This window comes from Acipenser ruthenus, chromosome 7 (genome assembly GCF_902713425.1).
Source record: "Acipenser ruthenus chromosome 7, fAciRut3.2 maternal haplotype, whole genome shotgun sequence".
NCBI lineage: Eukaryota > Metazoa > Chordata > Actinopteri > Acipenseriformes > Acipenseridae > Acipenser > Acipenser ruthenus.
In genome coordinates, this window is record NC_081195.1 from 38,041,357 (window position 1) to 38,060,600 (window position 19,244).

General features: G+C 43.5%; 2 protein-coding genes across 3 annotated transcripts; one reads left to right on the forward strand and one right to left on the reverse strand.

The window, feature by feature from the left end:
- The first annotated feature begins 738 nt into the window (after positions 1 to 738).
- Positions 739 to 12,921, forward strand: LOC117414566 (interleukin-17 receptor A-like). 2 transcript variants are annotated; one of them, XM_034024333.3, is made up of 12 exons: positions 739 to 1,035; positions 3,237 to 3,261; positions 3,559 to 3,708; positions 4,444 to 4,568; positions 4,730 to 4,856; positions 5,501 to 5,548; positions 5,873 to 6,027; positions 6,455 to 6,529; positions 7,005 to 7,074; positions 8,043 to 8,168; positions 9,059 to 9,091; positions 10,628 to 12,921. In XM_034024333.3, the coding sequence occupies exons 3-12, from the start codon at positions 3,678 to 3,680 to the stop codon at positions 12,073 to 12,075; spliced, it is 2,238 nt and encodes a 745-aa protein (XP_033880224.3). In that variant the 5' UTR covers positions 739 to 1,035; positions 3,237 to 3,261; positions 3,559 to 3,677; the 3' UTR covers positions 12,076 to 12,921. The 2 variants fall into 2 exon arrangements, with proteins under 2 accessions (XP_033880224.3, XP_033880222.3); XM_034024331.3 differs by having other exon boundaries at positions 740 to 1,534.
- Positions 12,922 to 14,516: 1,595 nt separating this feature from the next.
- On the reverse strand, positions 14,517 to 18,253 carry LOC117416251 (transmembrane protein 121B-like). The gene has a single exon (XM_034027350.3). It carries the CDS (start codon positions 18,115 to 18,117, stop codon positions 16,903 to 16,905), a length of 1,215 nt encoding a protein of 404 aa, XP_033883241.3. The 5' UTR covers positions 18,118 to 18,253; the 3' UTR covers positions 14,517 to 16,902.
- Between the last annotated feature and the right edge of the window lie 991 nt (positions 18,254 to 19,244).

Below are 19,244 nucleotides of genomic sequence, written 5' to 3' on the forward strand. Positions count from 1 at the left end.
AATTATTTATTTTGCCCGGTATAACAGGTATTTGATTGACATGAAATAACCCAGCAAAGGTAGACTTTCTGCACTCTTATACAAATAACATTCTCAAAACACAGAGAAATGCACTTAAGGGAAAAGACTCAACAAAGTTTAACTCAAAAGAGTGACTTTTTTTTTTTTTTGCAGGGAGTGAAGGGATCCAGGCCGGGTTCCATCTATAACACAGGAAGTGAATTTATAGTGTTGTAGCAGGAAGAGAACGACGCCACCTAAATCCATGTATAAACAAAGTCAGGAAAACGAAATGAACGACAGCAAAACAAGCACTTTGAAATAACGAGAAGTGAGAATTATTATTATTATTATTATTATTATTATTATTATTTACGTTGAAAGTAACTTTTTGCTGAAAGACTACTGGAGATACAAAACGAAATGGTTCAAATGACCAAAAAAACAAACAAAGAAACACAGGAATCCATTTTATTCTCATTAAAACGGTAAGGTCGTCCAGAACACAACGTTATATGGAAAGAAAATTGCATGTTTCGACCCCTAGTCAAATTGGCAAATTCAAAGCACCCACGACTCACATTTGAAACAACGAGGAATGCGATTTAGGAATACTTCATTTAAAAAAAAAAAAAAAAAAAAAAAAAAGCCGTTGTCTTTCTTTTAATATTTGTAGCGACAGACAGACGAACTACTAAAATGAGTGCGATTTGTCACGTCGGCATGCACTCCAGTCTGTAATCTTTGTGATTTAAAACGAAAAAGAACTGTGTTTTGTGTTTTGACAGTCGGTCAACTTCACCGCTCTGTCAATTTACCAGAGAACGTGCAGCAAAGCTCGTACTGTTTGTCTAAGAGCTATTTTTAAACACATCACCTTTACCTTGTCTGTTCTGACACATTGGGTACCTACGCAGAATTTGCATACTGACTGGTTTGAAAAGAGCTGCGCAAAACCAGGAAGCAGTGACGACAAGTACAAAGGGGGATTTCCAGATTCACAAGGACAGGAGACGCGTGCGAAGATTAATTTAGGTGCGCAGTAAACAAATACAGCAGCGTATTATTCATTTATTAAGAGTCTTTTGTGGATTCTAACGAGTTATTAATGGTTACGCTAGGTGACTTTTTATATGGGAGTGTATTGTGAAGTGGGGTAAGGATAACATATGTCGGTTTTAGTAACAGGACGTCAATATGTTCGCTTTTTCCCGATTTGGATATACAGAGTTTTGACTGAACCGACTGGACGTGAGATACTAAGAACGCCAGTCAGGAAATAGTACCGAGAAATGAAATGAAAGCAAAAATCAATCAGGATGTAATTTCTTAAATACTTTCTTAAGTTCAGACGCTGCCATCTTTGGGAATCGGGTCTGTTTCTTTGATTACCGTGGCGTTCTCTTTAACAAAAAATAAAAACATGTCTACATTATTCCGTGATCATTTTGTGTGGGTTGTAATCTTCGGATGTGTTGCCCTGTCCTCATGCATTCGGATAATTGAATCGCCACCAATGAACTGCACTCAGAAGGTAAGACGAATGTACTCAAGTAGACCTCTGCTAAATATCTCACACCGATAGGAGTCGTCATCAGTGTTGCGTAACAAATGAAACGTTAAAAATGTTTTTTTAATTACTCCACTGAATCACCCCGATGGAATTATATGTAACAATTAATTGTAACTCGCCCTGGATAAGGGCGTCTGCTAAAAAATAAAAAATAATACATAATAACGACACACATACTGGCCATAAATCAAAAATATATTTACTGACAATATTGTAAACCAACCCCAAAGTTGATGGTTTTTCAAAGACTACAAGCACCTCAAATATAGGTCTGGATTTTGTTTTTTTTAATTTGCATCATTCAAAACTAAGGTATCGACAAGAAATACAGGTTTCTTGGTTTCCTGGATTCTGTACGTGTGCATGTGACGAATGTGTGTTTTATTTATTCAGCCACAATGAAACACACCAAAAGGCTGGTTTCACAGATTAAGCTCTAATATCGGACTGCCTTCCCTAATAGATAGTCCAAGATACAGTACAGTAGAATACACTGCAAAACAGTACAATTCACATTTCTGGGTCATTCTACAGAAAGGGGAAAAATTGGGGTTAAAAAAAAAATTGAGAAACTGATGTAATTTTTTTTTCTTTGTGAAACAACCGAAATTAAATTTAAAAAAAAGTTTTATCTGTATGTAACATAACTCAGGCGAGCAGAAATTATATATATATATATATATATTAAATAATACAATTAAAGTTCAACTTAGTTTTATCAGGTTTTGTACTGATATTTTTAATTAAAAATATGTTAGCAATGATAAAAGTATACCAAACTCTTATTTTTTAAAATACGAGCCCCTTACACCATTGCTAATAACTTTCACTCCTGCTGCTGCAGTTTTACTCTCTAAAGTAACTATTGTCACGGTAATGAAAGATTTAAACAGTGATTTAAAATATGTAAAGACATAAACCATTTTATAATGACACTACACAGATTCCTAAATAAGTTTTATTGGAAATCTTAAAACTTTAAAATACATTGGGGCTTATTTAAAGAGAGGCGTAGTGCAAACAATTGCAGCTGCAAAATCCAAATTGGCTCGCGGCCCGGCAATTATTTTCCAATGCAGCCTATGTAAGCTTAAGAGCAATGCAAATTATTAAAAAAATTAGAGGCCTTAAAAAAAGTGTAAATACAGTAAAACATTAGGCTATGCACTGCCTGGCCACATTATTGTGTGCATTTCTACCCGTTGGATTTGATGGGGTGAGGCCTTTATTGATAATTTTACCTTACATTACCCCCTTACTGACTAAGTAGCTTGGTATTGTTAAATAGAACAAAATATTTATATGCTATATTAATTATTATTAATAGGCACATATTTAAATCACAAGGCCATAATCCCAGCCAGCGTGGTTGGATAATTACTGCTGCTGCTTTTCATAAACAGGGCAGCGTGTCTTTCTGTGATCCACAGCAGACAGCAGACCTGTAAACGGAGCGCACGCTTGATCGATCAGGATAATATTTACTATAGTAGACGCAGGTTCCAACACTAATTCCAGGTCAATTAAAGGACAGTTATCAAGCAAGAACATTTTTCCCCCAAAATGTATTTCTGAATAGAATGAGTAATTACATTAATTTTTTTTTTTTTTTTTAAATCTCAACCTACAAATAACTTTGAATTTATTTCCTTATTTTCTGCAGGAACTGAACTGTACTGCCAAGATAAGTAAGTACCACTTTAGAGTCTATAGTACATGCATTGTGTGTGTGTTAGTGTGTGTGTGTCTCTGCGTGCGTGCGTGAGTGCGTGCGTGTCGTGTGTGTAGTGACTGTCTTGCACATTTCGTGCATAATGTGTGTGTGTGCATGCGTGTGTGTGTAAAGTGACTGTTGCACAGTGTGTGTGTGTGTGTGTGTGTGTGTGTGTGTGTGCAGTGACTGTTGCACAGTGTGTGTATAATGTGTGTGTATGTGCAGGGTCTGTCTTGCACAGGGTGTATATAATGTGTTTCTGCCTGTGCAGGTGACTGTCTGGATGAGAGCTGGATCAGGGAGCAGAGGTGGACCCCGTCGGCTCCCTTTGGGGGGGTCGAGGTGACGGGGGAGGTGAGGGAGGATGAGCACGGAGACCAGGTGCCCGTCATGCTAATCAAGTGGAGAGCAGCTCAAGATGGTAAAATAGTCTGGCTTGAAATATCATAAATATATACAGCTTGTGTTCTGTGTGCTTTTTTTTTTTTCCCCCCAAAAGAAAAAATTAATTTGTTACTTAATGGGTTAAGATGGTTAAATACAATAATTATTAGTTTTAGGTAATCGCAGACAGGAAAAGAGGCTGGGGTGTTCTATCGAATCTGGGGTGTTTCAGTGTGTTTCTGGAGTATAGTTGTTAATATTGCCAGAACATGCATTGATGGCACAGTGTTCATAGTTGTCAGACACATACTCAAGCAAACACTAATTGAAATGTATGTGTTTGTATTCGTTCATATAACAGAATGAATAAATTACTGCATCAAAAGGAAAGCAATGGTCACATGACATCTGCAATAATTCAATTTCAACCACACGAGTACCCCTCCCTTCTTCAATAGATAACCTCCTGCTGCATCACCTTTACTTTACCCTGAGAAGTGCCCCACAATAAAAGCACAGCAAAGTGTAAATAAGCCCAGTGAAAGCATTGTAAAGAACAGCGGGGTATGGTAAAGCAGCCTAATAGACGTGGCAAACCAGGGTTAACTATGGTAAATACACAGTATAAGCATGGGGGGACAGCATGGGAAAAGTGTAGAAATAAACCATGGTAAACTGTAATAAGGGAGGCCCCAGAGAGATTTTTTTTTAAACGTGTTATGTTTTCTTCTTCGATGCATGCATGTCATTTTATTTTTTTATTTATTTTAAGCGAGCATCCAGTACCTGAAAGGAACAGTCGTCCATGTGTTGAAACTGTCCAACAACGAAAAACTCTGCGTCCAGTATGAGTTCCAAAACAAAATTAAGACACAGAGCAACACGTACGGGGCACCGGTAAGAGTCACACTGCTGTCCCCCCCCCCTCTCGCCTCATCAAAGAGAACGATATCTATAGATATAGATTTCATTCATTTTTAATTCCTTGGTAATTTTGGCACTATGCATTGCAGAGTCAATGTTGTAACATATGACTTTATCTGTTTTGGTTGTTCCAGTGGTCATTCTCTTTGGATAGATTCGTGGCAGAGCCGGGAGTGAAGTATGAGGTTTCCGTGCACAACCTGCCCAGACCTAACATACAGGGAGACCAGGACTACAAATCCAGGAATTTTTCTATGCCAGGTAAGAGACTAACATACAGGGAGACCGAGACTACAAATCCAGGAATTTCTCTATGACAGGTAAGAGACTAACTTCCCTTGTAGTTCAGACTCACTGCAGCTGTGCAGCTGTAATCAGACCATGCAAGCAACAGCAAAGGGGGCTTCAGTCTGTCTGCAGTGTTGAAACGTAATGCTCATAAATCTAATAAGGTAAGACACTGTATTAAAGCTGGGGTGTCCAATCACAGTCCTGGAGGGCCATTCCACTGCAGGTTTAACAGGTGAAATTATATTATTAACTACTGCAGGGTCCCGATGGAGGTTTAATTAGTTCAATCAAACAGTTTACAACAGGGTTGGAACAAAGACCAGGAGTGGAATTGCCAGCTTTGGCTACCCCTGTATTAAATCCGTGGTTGGTGACGGGGATGTAGTGGAGGGGTCTGTACCTGCTGTACAAACGCATCTATTTGGAGAACTGCATGTCCAGCTGTAATGACTAAGTGTCAGAGCCCTGTGTGTGGAGGTGCCTGCTACACGCATGCTTGTCATGCTAAGGTGGAGGCATGGAAGTAAGAGATGAATGCCCTTTTTGTTCATGGTACTGATCCAGCTGTGGCTGCTGCAGTATATTAATCATTCTGCCTCACTTCTCTTGAGCAGACTGCAGAGACGTCAGCATCAAAAGGACCAAACTGTGCCAGCTGAGAGGTGAGTCCAGCATTCAGGCAGCACTTGAGAACAATGGAATAGGATTTCTAAAATGCTGCAGAGCTGTGTAGGGGTCTATAGGAAAGAGAACTCAACACTGCAGAGCTGTATTGAGGTCAAAAGGAAAGAGAACTCAATTCAAAACTGCAGAGCTGTATAGAGGTCTATAGGAAAGAGAACTCCATTCAAAACTGCAGAGCTGTATAGAGGTTTATAGGAAAGAGAACTCCATCCAAAACTGCAGAGCTGTATAGAGGTCTATAGGAAAGAGAACTCCACTCAACTGCAGAAGTAATCTAATATGCTGCTACTTTGTATATGCAGGAAGCCTGTGGGAGCCCAACATTGCGTTCTTCAGTGACGGGTTGGAAGCCACAGTGCAGTTGGACACTGGCAATCACTCCGAGCAGTACAAGGTGTTCCTGGAGAGCTACTATGAGTCAACCGTCTGCAACACGCACAAGCAGGAGATTACCAAGGTGCTATTCAAGTCTTCCCTGGTACTATAATTCATTGAAAGCTCTCTTTCTGCACTTTGAGCCTCTTTCCTCAATCCTGCAGAGAATGGTTCCTGCCAACGGCAGACAGCCAGACAGATAGAGTTCCAATTCAGACCACTTTGATCTCAGTCTGTGTGCTGCTGGTGCAAACGGACAGGACAGGTTTCAGACCCAGTTTGAACCTGGGTCCCAGTGGCAGGTGGAAACATGGCACGGCCTAGATCAAATTCACATTCACTGTGGACTGTGTAAAAGATTAATGGGGGTTCCTCTGGAATCTGTCAGATAACAGCAAGTCTTCATTTGTCACCCTATTGACTAGTTCCAATGCATCCCTTTGTAGATATGACATCAAGCAACTTGCGTGACATTGAGCGGCTTTTTAAAATGTTCTGTACTGTTACAGGAGGGTCAGCAAACCGTAAACGTAACATTCTCACTTAAGGAGTGGAGAGCGACGTGTTGTCAGTTTACTGTGACGGTGAGTTCAGTCATTCTCTCTGTGGGAGAGGGTACAGAGATAGACTGTATGTTTCTCAGTGTTGAGTGGCTGCCTCTAATCAAGCTGAGAGTGGATTTCATTCTTGTGCACACTTTGCTGTATCAGGCCGAAGAGTGAAGAGAGTCAAACACTTAGAAGTCATTACATCCAAATAAAAAAACAGAAAAAAGCTGCTATTAACATATTGAATTATCTACGTTCTGCATATTCCAAATTGAAGAGTAAAATCCAAGCAGGAGAACCGAAGATATCTTCAGAGGTATGAAAGTGGGAGCAGTGATGAGAGTTAAGAACACAGGCCTGAAATTCATTTTAGCAAACCTGTTTACTTTATTCTCTGTTTAAAAGATGTATGTGCGTTCGCTTTGTCTCGTGTGCTTGGGCAGCGTGTGTGTTTTATTGGTAGAGGATTTATAAGTTAGGGATGTCTTTTTTTCACTTTTGTTCCCAACAGATTCAGCCCTATTTCGTGGGATGCAGCAACGACTGCGTTCGACAGAAGAAAGTGTTCAATACCTGTAAAGGTAAGGGAATCCTACACTTGATCCCATGGAAGTTTTACAAAGGTGTCGAATTAAAAGACCAGAATCTACTGGAAAACAAAAATACCAACAGCAAAACAATCGTGGTCTTGAGAAGATGTTGTTATGGTAATGTAAATCTGAAAGTATGTGTATAATATATATATATATACAGTGTGGCGGTTTACAGAGGTACTGTAACATCTAACACTGTTCCTAAATACAATAAATGTATAAATGACAAACCACTACAGTCCATGCAGTAGAAGCACTGTCCAGGTATACCGTGTCATTTAATTTTATTTTACTGTAGAGATGTACTGTACCTGAGGGATACTTCTTTATAAAATCTCATGGCTTGGTGCTGGACTGCACTGTCAGATTCACATTGATTTTAGGAAGACTTGCAGAACATGCTGGATTCCAAGAAGAGACAGGTTCTGGATGGTAGAGAGGATCGTGCCATTCGTTTCAGTAGGGATTTGGTTGAGGATGGTAGAGAGGATCGTGGCATTCGTTTCAGTAGGGATTTGGTTGAGGATGGTAGAGAGGATCGTGCCATTCGTTTCAGTAGGGATTTGGTTGAGGATGGTAGAGAGGATCGTGCCATTCGTTTCAGTAGGGATTTGGTGTTTTTTAGCACAGCTGCACGGTATACAACTGCTTCCTGCGACAATTAATGATGGAAAATAACCCTTAACTTTACTCACCCAGCTCATTGTGCTAGATTACTTTGGACCCCGCGCAGAAAAGATTCCCCCAAACATATATTCCCCAGAGACAAAAGATAGCTGTGTTTTCCAGTCATACAGTAAGGAGACCGGTCCTTGCATAACAGTGCCTGCTGCTTCCCAAGTCATATCAGCAGTGCAGATTTGTTTTGCGTTGGTTTATTCTAGAGTTGGATTCATTGTATTGTATTGCATTGTTTATAAAGCTGTATATTTACACAGTAATCCTGTCTGCACTAGAACTCGATTCCTCAGGTCCCCCAGACCCTCCACAGAAGCTGTACTACCTCATTCCTATACTGGGATTACTGGGAGTTGGCATTGTGGGCTGCTGTGTCATTACCTGGAAGAGCAATAAGACTGCAGGTATGGGGAGGGGTTATTACTATGGGAACTATGGGTTATTTATTATTGTTCTTAAAACAAGTGCTCTGTCAGAACTCACAAAAACACAGACGAACACGTGTGCACAGACACACAACAGACACACACTCGCAGACACTCAGACGCATGACACAGACACACACACACTCGCAGACACTCAGATACGACACAGACACACACTCGCAGACACACACTCAGACATGACACAGACACGACTCAGACACACACACAAAGACACACACACAGACACACACTCAGACACACAACACAGATACACACTCAGACAGACACAGACACACTCACACACACTCCTTGGCGTTGTTGAGAATATGACAGCTGCTCTTAGTGTTGGAAACTGAACTCCTGCCTACAGCCCTCAGGCACTCCCTTGTAAAAGTCTACCCCGGTAATTGTGACTGTATTTGTGCAGTTTTCCCATGGTTATGCTATGCATGTACCATAGTTTATCATACTTTGAAATATGCTTTACCATCCCTCTCTGTGCTTTACAATGCTTAGCTATGCTTTACCAGACCTCTGTGCTTTACCATATCTTTGTGCTTTATTACGCTGTGCTGTGCTTTACCATACCTCTGTGCTTTATTACGCTGTGCTGTGCTTTACCATACCTCTGTGCTTTATTACGCTGTGCTGTGCTTTACCATACCTCTGTGCTTTATTACGCTGTGCTGTGCTTTTATTAGGAGGAACTTATATAACATTCTTGACTGTCATGACTGAAACTGATTTACAACAGGGAGAAGCAGCACAACATGATGGCAATACATAAAATAATAGCAGTAATAATAATAATTACACAGAGGGTGCGCTGCTGGTGCAGGTGTTTCAATGTTTTTGTCTTTGTGTTTCAGAACCAAGAACAGGGGAGTCTGAAATTGAAAGCGGTGAGTCACACACTTTAGTTTATTTTGCATGAAGTCCTCTTGTCAAGTTTTGTTTTAGTTAATATCCTGTAACATTAAAAAAAAGATCCCTGTTTACAATATCCTGAGCCAGTGCTATTGCTATGAATCTGTAATTTCATTTCTAAACAGGTTTCTGTCCAGCAAGAGCTCAGCTGTAAAATGTTTCTGGCTTCCTCCATAACTGACAGCTACTGTAGGCAGGATAATCATTTCTCTGCTTCATTTTCCAAGCAGGGTTTGTTGTGCACCAGGAGAGAGGGGGGGATGCAATGTGAAACACAGTTCAGTCTGAGGGACACTGCTCAGAGTGTAGCTCTGCTCTCAGAGTGTCAGCGACAGCATTTGAAACGTTAAAACCACAGCAGGTTCTACATAAACAGATCGGGGACATTAATATCAGGGTTTCGTTTTTTTTATTATTATTATTTAGACTGAATGATTTCTAATATGCATTTTAAGTGTTCAGTGGCTGCCTCTAATCAAGTTGAGAGTGTGTATCTCACGCTTGCTGTACCGGGTCATACAAAGAGTGCAAGAGAAAGTCCACTCTGTTTGATTGGAGGCAGCCACCGGACACTTAGAAACATATTAGAAGTCATTCAGTCTAAATAAAAACCCAGACGAACCCCAGATATTAACGTGTTCATTCTGTTGTGGTTTTAACGTTTCAAATGCTTTGTCATTCTCTCAGCGGTGTTATAAGAATATAAGAAAAGTTTGAGGGGGAATCGAACAGAATCTAGTCTTTCTTTAAACATTTCCAGTGTTTTAGATACTTCACCTGGTCGGCTGTTCCATGCATTTCTAACTCTCTGTATAAAAAGTGCTTCCTCCCTTCTGTTCTAAACTCTACTCAGCTTCCATTCGTGCTCTCTTGTTCTTCTCTCTGTGCTAAGTTTGAAGTCGTGTCTTGGGTTGACTTTATCTAGACCATTTAGGGTTTTAAAGACGCTTTATTTTTTCTCAGCTGAAGAGATGTAATTATTTTAGCCTGTCCTAGCTCATGTCATGAAGTCCTGGGATCAGCCGAACGGCATTAAGTGTAGTTACTGCTAATAGGTTTCAATGGAGACATTCTGCATGACAGACTGAGACTGTTCCAGTAGCTCTGAACCCTGCTGTCTCTCAGTCCACGCAGCAGTGCTTCCGCTAGTTAAAGCTCCCTGAGTCATAAGAGCGCCTTGCAGACAGGCTGCTGTTGCTGTGCTGTCAGTGGACTGTTTGTGACGTGTGTTTATCCAAGCTGTGCTGTGCTGTGGGATTGCAGGACAGCACTATCCTAGTGAGTGTGAATGACAGAGACATTCTGCTTGTCATATCATTCTGATGAGAGTCCAGGAGATCTGGCATGGATGCACATGGCTTGGGCTAAATTATACATTCTGATTCCCAGTCCCTTCTAACCAATTCCAACACATCACTGATCAAAATTGCAATTGGCAGGATTCTGTGTAATGTATTCTAGCTTTGATTGCTCCTCATGGACTGTTGAACTTGTTTTTTTCTCCCCCCCAGACCCCTCAGCAACCCCCCTCCTGCTCAGCCCCCAGAAGAGGAAGGTGCTGATTCTCTACTCCCAGGACCACCCGCTCTACAGGGATGTGGTGCTGAAGTTCAGTGCCTTCCTGCAAGCCGAGTGCGGCACCGACGTGCTGCTCGACCTGCTGGACACGCAGCGCATGGGGGAGCTGGGGCACTTGGCCTGGCTGGCAGGAAGGAAGCAGGAGATCGAGGGGGACTCCTGCAACAAGATCCTGCTCCTCTGCTCGCGGGGCGTCCGTGCCAAGTGGCAGGCCATGCTGGGGGGGGAGAGGGTGCTGCTCAAGCAGGATGTGCTGTCGCCCATGGGGGACATGCTCACCCCTGCCCTGAACCTCCTCCTCCCTGACTTCAAGCTGCCTGCCTCCTTTGGGAAGTACGTGGTGGCGTATTTTGAGGGGGTGAGCGGCGAACAGGACGTGCCCGAGCCCTTCCACATCGCCGTCAAGTACAAGCTGATGAAGCACTTCGAGGAGATTTACTTCCGGCTCTGTGGCGAGGAGAAGCACGAGCCGGGCCGGGTCAAGCGGGTCCCAGGGATCTCGGAGGACGAGTACTTCCTCAAGCCCAGCGGCCACGAGCTGCGCCATGCCATCGAGGCCTTCCAGGTGCACCAGGCTGCACACCCAGACTGGTTCCAGCGAGAGTGCCTGCAGAGTGAGGAGGAGGCCTTTGGGGGTGCTGAGGAGGAGGAGGAGCACATCCAGGGGCAGCTCCACAAGACCTGCATGCACCAGGTCGTGCTGCAATATGAGAAAACGGCTCCACCCTGCGTCCTCAATGAGGTCCTCTCCTCCCAGCCTACAGCGGGGGTCCTGGCTCTGAGCCCCATGCTCAGGGAGGTTGAGCATGGAGTCGTGTCCCAGGCGGTTCTGTGCAATGCCGGCCCGGAGCTCTGCCAGGTCTTCATGTCGCAGCCAGTCCTCCCGGACGCCAGAGGGAGCTCATGCGCCCAGGTGCTGGTTTGTCCTTCTGCTGTGGAGGAGGGCAGCTGTCTGAGAGCCGAGCTGTCACTGCAGACTCCAGCACTGCTGGAGAAAAACGAGTCGAGTGTGTTTAGGGAAGAGCTTGGGGAGGAGGGGGAGGGTCTTGGGGAGGAGGGGGAGGGTCTTGGGGAGGAGGTCAGTGAGCAAGGGGAAGCCCAGCTCCAGCCCCCCAGCCACCTCTCCCCAGAGGTGTGGCACAGCCTCCTGGCTCTCCAGCAGTCCCAAAGTGCCCTCCTGGACCCTTCTCTGCTCTCTGCGCCGGACCAGCCTGGGCACAGCAACAAGAGGCTGTCGGACCAGGGCTACATCTCGAGGAACTCCCTGGAGCCGGACCCCCAGAGTGACCCCATGGCTGAAGTGAGGAGGCTGCAGCAGGAGTGTTTCATGGACAGTCTGCGGTCACCAGGGCTGCCAGCCTTGGCACGGCCACCAAGCTGAACGCAGTGAACCTGGCCTTCTACCAAGCACTTCAGCGATAGGTATAAACCTACGGCTGCGTCGCCTCTAGGATTACCAGATCGTTTTCATGGAGGACCACTGTCAGTGTAAACTGTGTCAATACAGTAAAGGGATCTTGTGTTGAAATGTTTGCTTTTGAAGCACAGGTTTCTGTAACTCATTACAGCTGTGGCCAAAAGTTTAGCATCACCCTCTGTATAGAATGAACTAATTCTGCTTCATAAAGTCGAATGAAACCTGTTGAATAATGTTACGTTGGCATATTTAATTACATACTGCTTTTCTCATATACTTAACGAAAAACTGAGAAATGACATTTTGAAATCTAACATGAAATACTGTACTATTATTATGGCTTCCGGTAGAGTTTTGCAGTATAATTTTGTATTTTCTTTGATATAATGTTGAATAAAAGATCTAAGCTTATGTTCATATAGTTTAGTCCTGAAATTGTAGGTGATGCAGCACTTTTGCCTACAGCTGTATGTGTTGACTGTCTTACCTTTGGAAAGTCAGCTGGTAAAGTGCTAAGTTTCAACGTGTTCTTTCCATTTGCTTTGGATTTACTTTCTTGGTTCCAACTCAGTGTAAATGTCAGTTCTACAGGAATGATGCATTGAAGCATTAACACTCATGTTTGTCCTTGTGTGTGTGTGTCTGTGAATGTGTTAAAGGTATGCAGTGGTTTGGACAGCGGCCCTGTAATTCTGCACTTAGTCATTAACGATTCGTCTTTTATTGGGATTGTTTGTTTGTTAAAATGCTCTAGTTTATGTGGAACGTTTCAGATTTCTTGCTAATAAAGCAGCTGCAGTCTTGGGATAACTGCTCCTTCATATTAATCTGCACAAAACACACAGCCTAACAGAACTAATGTTATTGCATTACCTTTTCCAAACCATGTAAACACACATATGTGTCCTTCGAGAAAACCAGTATGATGCTTTAGTCTCTGAAGATCCACACCTACAGTGGTATATTTATACAGTAGGCTTGACTCTTCAAAAGTCAGCTAAAGAGTGTTTGGTGCTCTGAACTATATTGAGTGGAAGGATTCTGTGTATGTGTGTGTGTGTGTGCGGGTCGACCTCTCCTTCATCAATACGTCTTGTTTCGCTTTATTTCAAATCCACATCCAGCTCCTGAACGCTGATTAAAGCTCCAGACCACAGACTTTATTAAAGTCTGAGAACATTGCAAACGTCCTAACAGTGGAAGATGAGTGCAGTGCCCACTGTGTCTACTTCCCAGTGTTAATGTGTTTGGGAAAATACATTGTTCAAATCCATATCTCCATTTCATTATTACACACTGGGCCTGTTCCGCTTGCCCATATTCTCAGGCTGGGTCAGGAGCAGTAAAGACGCCGAGGGATTCTCGGGCCGGGTCAGGAGCAGTAAAGACGCTGAAAGGAAGCTTGCTCCTATAAAGACACTGGCTGATCTAGCCTGTGTTACACTGACTTTCTTATAAAGACACTGACTGATCTAGCCTGTGTTACACTGACTTTCTTATAAAGACACTGACTCTCCTATAAAGACACTGGCTGATCTAGCCTGTGTTACATGACTCTCCTATACAGACACTGGCTGATCTAGCCTGTGTTACACTGACTCTCCTATAAAGACACTGGCTGATCTAGCCTGTGTTACACTGACTCTCCTATAAAGACACTGGCTGATCTAGCATGTGTTACATGACTCTCCTATACAGACACTGGCTGATCTAGCCTGTGTTACACTGACTCTCCTATAAAGACACTGGCTGATCTAGCCTGTGTTACACTGACTCTCCTATAAAGACACTGGCTGATCTAGCCTGTGTTACACTGACTCGCCTATAAAGACACTGGTTGATCTCGCCTGTGTTACATGACTCCTATACAGACACTGGCTGATCTAGCCTGTGTTACATGACTCTCCTATACAGACACTGGCTGATCTAGCCTGTGTTACACTGACCCTCCTATAAAGACACTGGCTGATCTAGCCTGTGTTACATGACTCCTATAAAGACACTGGCTGATCTAGCCTGTGTTACACTGACTCCTATAAAGAAACTGGATATATATTAAAATAACATGTATACTAAAAAACTCCTGTTCCATGGATTGAATGACAGAAGTGTCCTGTAACTATATACTTTAGAAAGCAACATCTGGGATGTGTAAGAAAACTAGTGATTTTCTTACAAACCCAGGCAGCTCATTATGAAATTATTTTGTTAAACTCACTATAAAATGTCTCTCCCTCTTCTCCTTTCCCCTCCCCCCACCACCCTTCCTCCCACCACCCCTGACTGCTTGGAAAGAGACTTGCATCTCAGGCTTGCTACACATTCACAGGTGGGTCAGGTTCTGGGACTCTCAGCACAGCACATGCAGTGTTGTACAATGTTAACTGAAGCAGCCCAGGCAGGAGTCCCAACTCTTCACACTTTATTGTAAAACAGTTAACCCTCCAAACAGGCAGCAGAATTGAGGCTGCAATAAAACCACTAAACAAACACCTACAGAGAAACTCTGCTTTTAAAACACATTTACAGAAATAATACGACCATGTACAAAAAATAATAATCAATAAATAAAAAATATTGATAGTAATGAGACTAAAGAGATTCAGTGAGCAATTTCATTCAATCGCAAAGGAGACTTTTCTGGAATCCCCTTAGAAATAGCCACCTGTGAGCAGGAGCTGGGCTCATAAAGTCAAACTAGTCCTGCACCTAGGCCTGGGCTTCAGTGCCCTTAACCAAGTGCATTGGTTTCATGATCGTGAGCTAGGAGTGTGAGCTGTAAAATAAACTCTACCATTTAGAGACTTCATAGAGGGGAGTTCTGAACTCCAGACTGGGTGCAGCAGCAGCAGGGCTAGTGTGAGTTTCTAACCCTACTCAAACTCCTGATCATTTCAATATTAATAATAATAATAATAGACTTCATTGAGGGGAGCTCTGAAGCCCAGGACAATGCAGCAGCAGCAGCAGGGCGAGTGTGAGTTTCTAACCCTGCTCAAACTCCTGATCATTTCAATATTAATAATAACAATAGACTTCATTGAGGGGAGCTCTGAAGCCCAGGACGGTGCAGCAGCAGCAGGGCGAGTGTGAGTTTCTAACCCTACTCAAACTCCTGATCATTTCAATATTAATAATAACAATAGACTTCATTGAGGGGAGCTCTGAAGCCCAGGACGGTGCAGGTGCAGCAGCAGCAGGGCGAGTGTGAGTTTCTAACCCTACTCAAACTCCTGATCATTTCAATATTAATAATAATAATAATAATAGACTTCATTGAGGGGAGCTCTGAAGCCCAGGACAATGCAGCAGCAGCAGCAGGGCTAGTGTGAGTTTCTAACCCTGCTCAGTTGTATGTAGTTTAAATCAGAACAAGTCTGTGAGCACCTTGGCTGGTTTGACATCAGCTGTACAGTATGTGTTTAAATGATTGTTGAAATTATTATGGCACCAACATTTTAAAAAGCTCTTCTTACCCTGACCAAGTACTGGGTTTTGTTTTTGTTTATTTTTTTGCCTTGCTGTATTTTTGTGCTATTAAATCTTAAGTAAATCTTAAAAAAAAAAAAAACACCTCACAGTGAAACAGAAGGTAGTACCATCAATCAAACTGCACTAATAAAAACATCCTTTCTGCTGAGAAAGACACTGCAGCACCAACCAAGATGGGATCGTGTTGAAGTGGGGATCTCGTTTAGAGCAAGCTTAACGATCTGAACTGAAGGGCCACGGTAACAATCCGTGTTAAACCAATAGTGAGTAATATTCATTCGCCATTTAAAATCAAACCCAAGTGCCATTTCCACAAAACCGTTAATATAAAAAGAAAACTATTAGCGAGCAGCTTAGACGCACAGAGTCCTTGAACGCTGCACGCAACTCTGCGATTTTTGTAAAATTAACAGTCTGCTTTTCCTGGTTCCAAAGTGCATTTTGGAGAGAAACCTTGAGAAGTCTGCCCCCTAGTGTGCATTAACTTACACCTAGCCCTATTGTGCATTACTTTGTGTTGCACTGACACACACGCACGCACGCACACGCACACACACACTGACTGAATGACGCAGACCTAGGACAAAGGCAGTGCACATTATTAGTGAGGAATTAAACGGTCTTGGTATAGCAAGCACGAAACCACGGTGCAAAATGCTGAGAGGCTTATTTTTAGAAGGACAGACAACGAGGTCCTCTATGATTCAAATGGTTGGGCTAAGGGTATTGTATTCGCATTAGAAGGTTGAGGGGGCATAGTGTGCTTAAACCTGCAACCAAGAGAGGGAGAACCATCTCCAACGCACACGCACACGCACATGGACACGCACAAGCTTGAATTCAATGTATTCAAAATGGATCAATGACTACGTTTTTAAACATTGCATTTCTTGCGTGCACTGCTGCTATCAATAATGATGAACTGGCAAAACCACACCAATGGCTGCTAAATGATTGTGCAAATTCACCACTGTGAACTCTCGGGGGCTATACATTACTATGCGAGTGCAAACACACACACACACACACTGAATACATACATACATACATACCAATCGTACCAACTTCATTCACAGCAGTAAATACAAAACAGTGATGTGATTTCAGTCCTGCTACTAAGCGCGTTGGTCAGGACCGGGCTGTCAGTTTAATTCCACCAGAAACGGCAGCTGTCCTGTTTGAGCACCTCTTCAGTTTGAGACCGGAATAGAAATGGCCCGAGACTGCAAGGAAAACAGTGTGGTCCTCCCCGACTATAAAAAAAACCCCGATCCTTCCAGAATAAAAAAAGAGCTGCTCTTAATTCTCAGCAGTGACGCCAAGCGTGTTGGCATATCCGTGTGGGCACATCACGTCGTTCTCCGAGATGCAGTGGGTGAAGTGCCCGGGTTTGCCGGCTGTGTACTTCTGAGCTCCCTTCACCTTGGCGCACTGCTCCGCCAGCTCCAGGCAGCGGCACGCCAGAAAGAAAATGTTCTTAAACATGAAGACAGACACCGGGAGCTGGTAGACATACACGAGGAAATAGCGCACCACGAGGAGGGGCGCGTTGACCAGCACCCCGGAGAAGAAGCGCGCCCAGATCCACTTGCACTCCAGCTGCGTCGAGTTGAGCTCGTACAGCCACAGGACCGGCACGCTCAGCGCCAGGAAATAGACCGCGATCACGGTGTACTTGAGATAGACGGTCGGGATCTCGTTCGTCAGCAGCAGCTCGATCAAGGTGAAGCTGTCCAGCAGATCGAGGCAGGTGCTCGCGTAGCAGCTGTGGGAGTAGTAGCGCGTTGCTCCGGTCGAGTCCTCTCTGATGGCGTTGATCAGGCAGTAGAGCAGAGGCGCGGAGAGCGTCACGGTGATTTTGAAGCCGGTGATCCCCAGGGGAACCTTGAGCTCGATCAGGTCCAGAATGGACGTCTCGAGGATCAGCACCATTTTGGGTGTGCACGCGATCACGTAGATGAGCCAGGCCAGGTAGGCGAAGGTGAACTCGCCGAGGTTGGAGCCGTAGAATGGGGCGCCCTGCTGCAGGTGGAGGCTGCAGGCTCGCTCCCGCTTGCTCCTGGCGTTCTTCAGGAAAAAGATCCCCCAGCCCGTTATGACCACCAGGTCCGTGGCGATCCACGAGCACCAGTAGAGATCCGTAAAAACGATCAGGTAGAAATCCAGAACGCCGCCCTGGAGGGTCAGGATGAAAAAGCACAGGAGTTTGTAGAACAGGCTGAGCGCAGAGCGGCGAGCGTACAGCGGGGCGGCCGGCAGGAACTCGCCCGCAGTCATGATGTGTGCTGCGGCGCCGGCTGAGGAGGGGACGAGGGGCTTGGTGCTGCTCTTCTCAGGGTTGCCGCTGCTGGTGGACGTGTGCGAATTCCTCCTGAACGAGACGTTCCTGATAAAGAGGGGTTCGTTTTCCGCGGGGGAAGGGGGGGAGAGTGCACCCTCCGAATGGATCACCGTGTTCGGGTTCGGTTGAGGGTAGCTGGATTCGGGGTATTCATTTCCAAAAGCTGCGATCATGGTCTATACGCTTTCTCCCCCTTTATTTTCAGTTGTATTTTTTTTTATCCCGAGTAGCAGCTCAAAGAGGGGAATGCGAGCGCAAAACCCCGGAGTGGATTCCAGGAGGAACGGATCGGATTTTCCTGACCTAGGCCTAGGTTGCTGTATATTGCACATTTTTGTTATTTGCTGTTTGAATATATATATATATATATATATATATATATATATATATATATATATATATATATATATATATATATATATATATATATATATATATATATATATATATACCATTTACACGCGTCTAGTCACAGTTAACATGGTCAAACGAAAGCCACTTTTTACAGATAAAAATTATCTTTTCAAACACCCCCATACAAAATCCATAATCAATAATAAAAGAAAGGGCTGTAATAAAAAATACCGCAACTGATCAAATACAAATTTAAAAAAGAACTGGTAAAAAAATAAAACCAAATGCTAACTACGTTTATAATCGGTGGAGTGTACATTTTTAATAATAGGCTACGTTGTTTTTGTTTTTTGTCTTTTTAGAAGTATGGCTAATTGCTACTGCCCTCCTAAACGAACAAAAAAATGCGTTTGCGCATAGCATTTGTTTGTTGAGTTTTTAAATAGGCAACGACAAGTCAGCCAATCTCCAGAAATGTTGAGTATTTCCATTTTCATTCAAACAGCGTGACTACTCTACAGAAATAGGTCACCGATTATGGCAAGCCGCTAACATTTCATCCTCAATTTGTTTATGTCAACAATTCTATTTGTTATATCAAAGCTGCTATATTTGATATCAGCAATTCTATTTGTTATATCAAAACATATTACTGATATAATTACGAATATTAGAAATTGAGGTTACATGTTAAAAGCGCTTGCCACGCGATGCACAAAACATAAGCTGAGGGGACACGAAGCCACTCAGTGGCTCGGATCGGTTTCAGGAGGCGAGGTTTCAGGCCACTGCACGGCACACCAGGGGAGACGTGGGGTTTGATACAGCAGAGTTGCTTCAGGCTAAGTCTCCCGGTCTCCTGGAACCAGGTTTCACTGAAAAAGTGGCTTTGTGTTCCTTCAGTTTAAGACTACAATAAACCTATGATACACAAAACACAGCTGAC

Bases quoted from the DNA above. Each gene is read 5' to 3' on its own strand.
- LOC117414566 (XM_034024331.3), top strand. From the start codon at position 1,424: ATGTCTACATTATTCCGTGATCATTTTGTGTGGGTTGTAATCTTCGGA. The intron at 6,028-6,454 runs GTGCTATTCAAG...GTACTGTTACAG, and splicing joins ACAAGCAGGAGATTACCAAG to GAGGGTCAGCAAACCGTAAA. The intron at 9,092-10,627 runs GTGAGTCACACA...TCTCCCCCCCAG, and splicing joins GGAGTCTGAAATTGAAAGCG to ACCCCTCAGCAACCCCCCTC.
- LOC117416251 (XM_034027350.3), bottom strand. From the start codon at position 18,117: ATGATCGCAGCTTTTGGAAATGAATACCCCGAATCCAGCTACCCTCAA.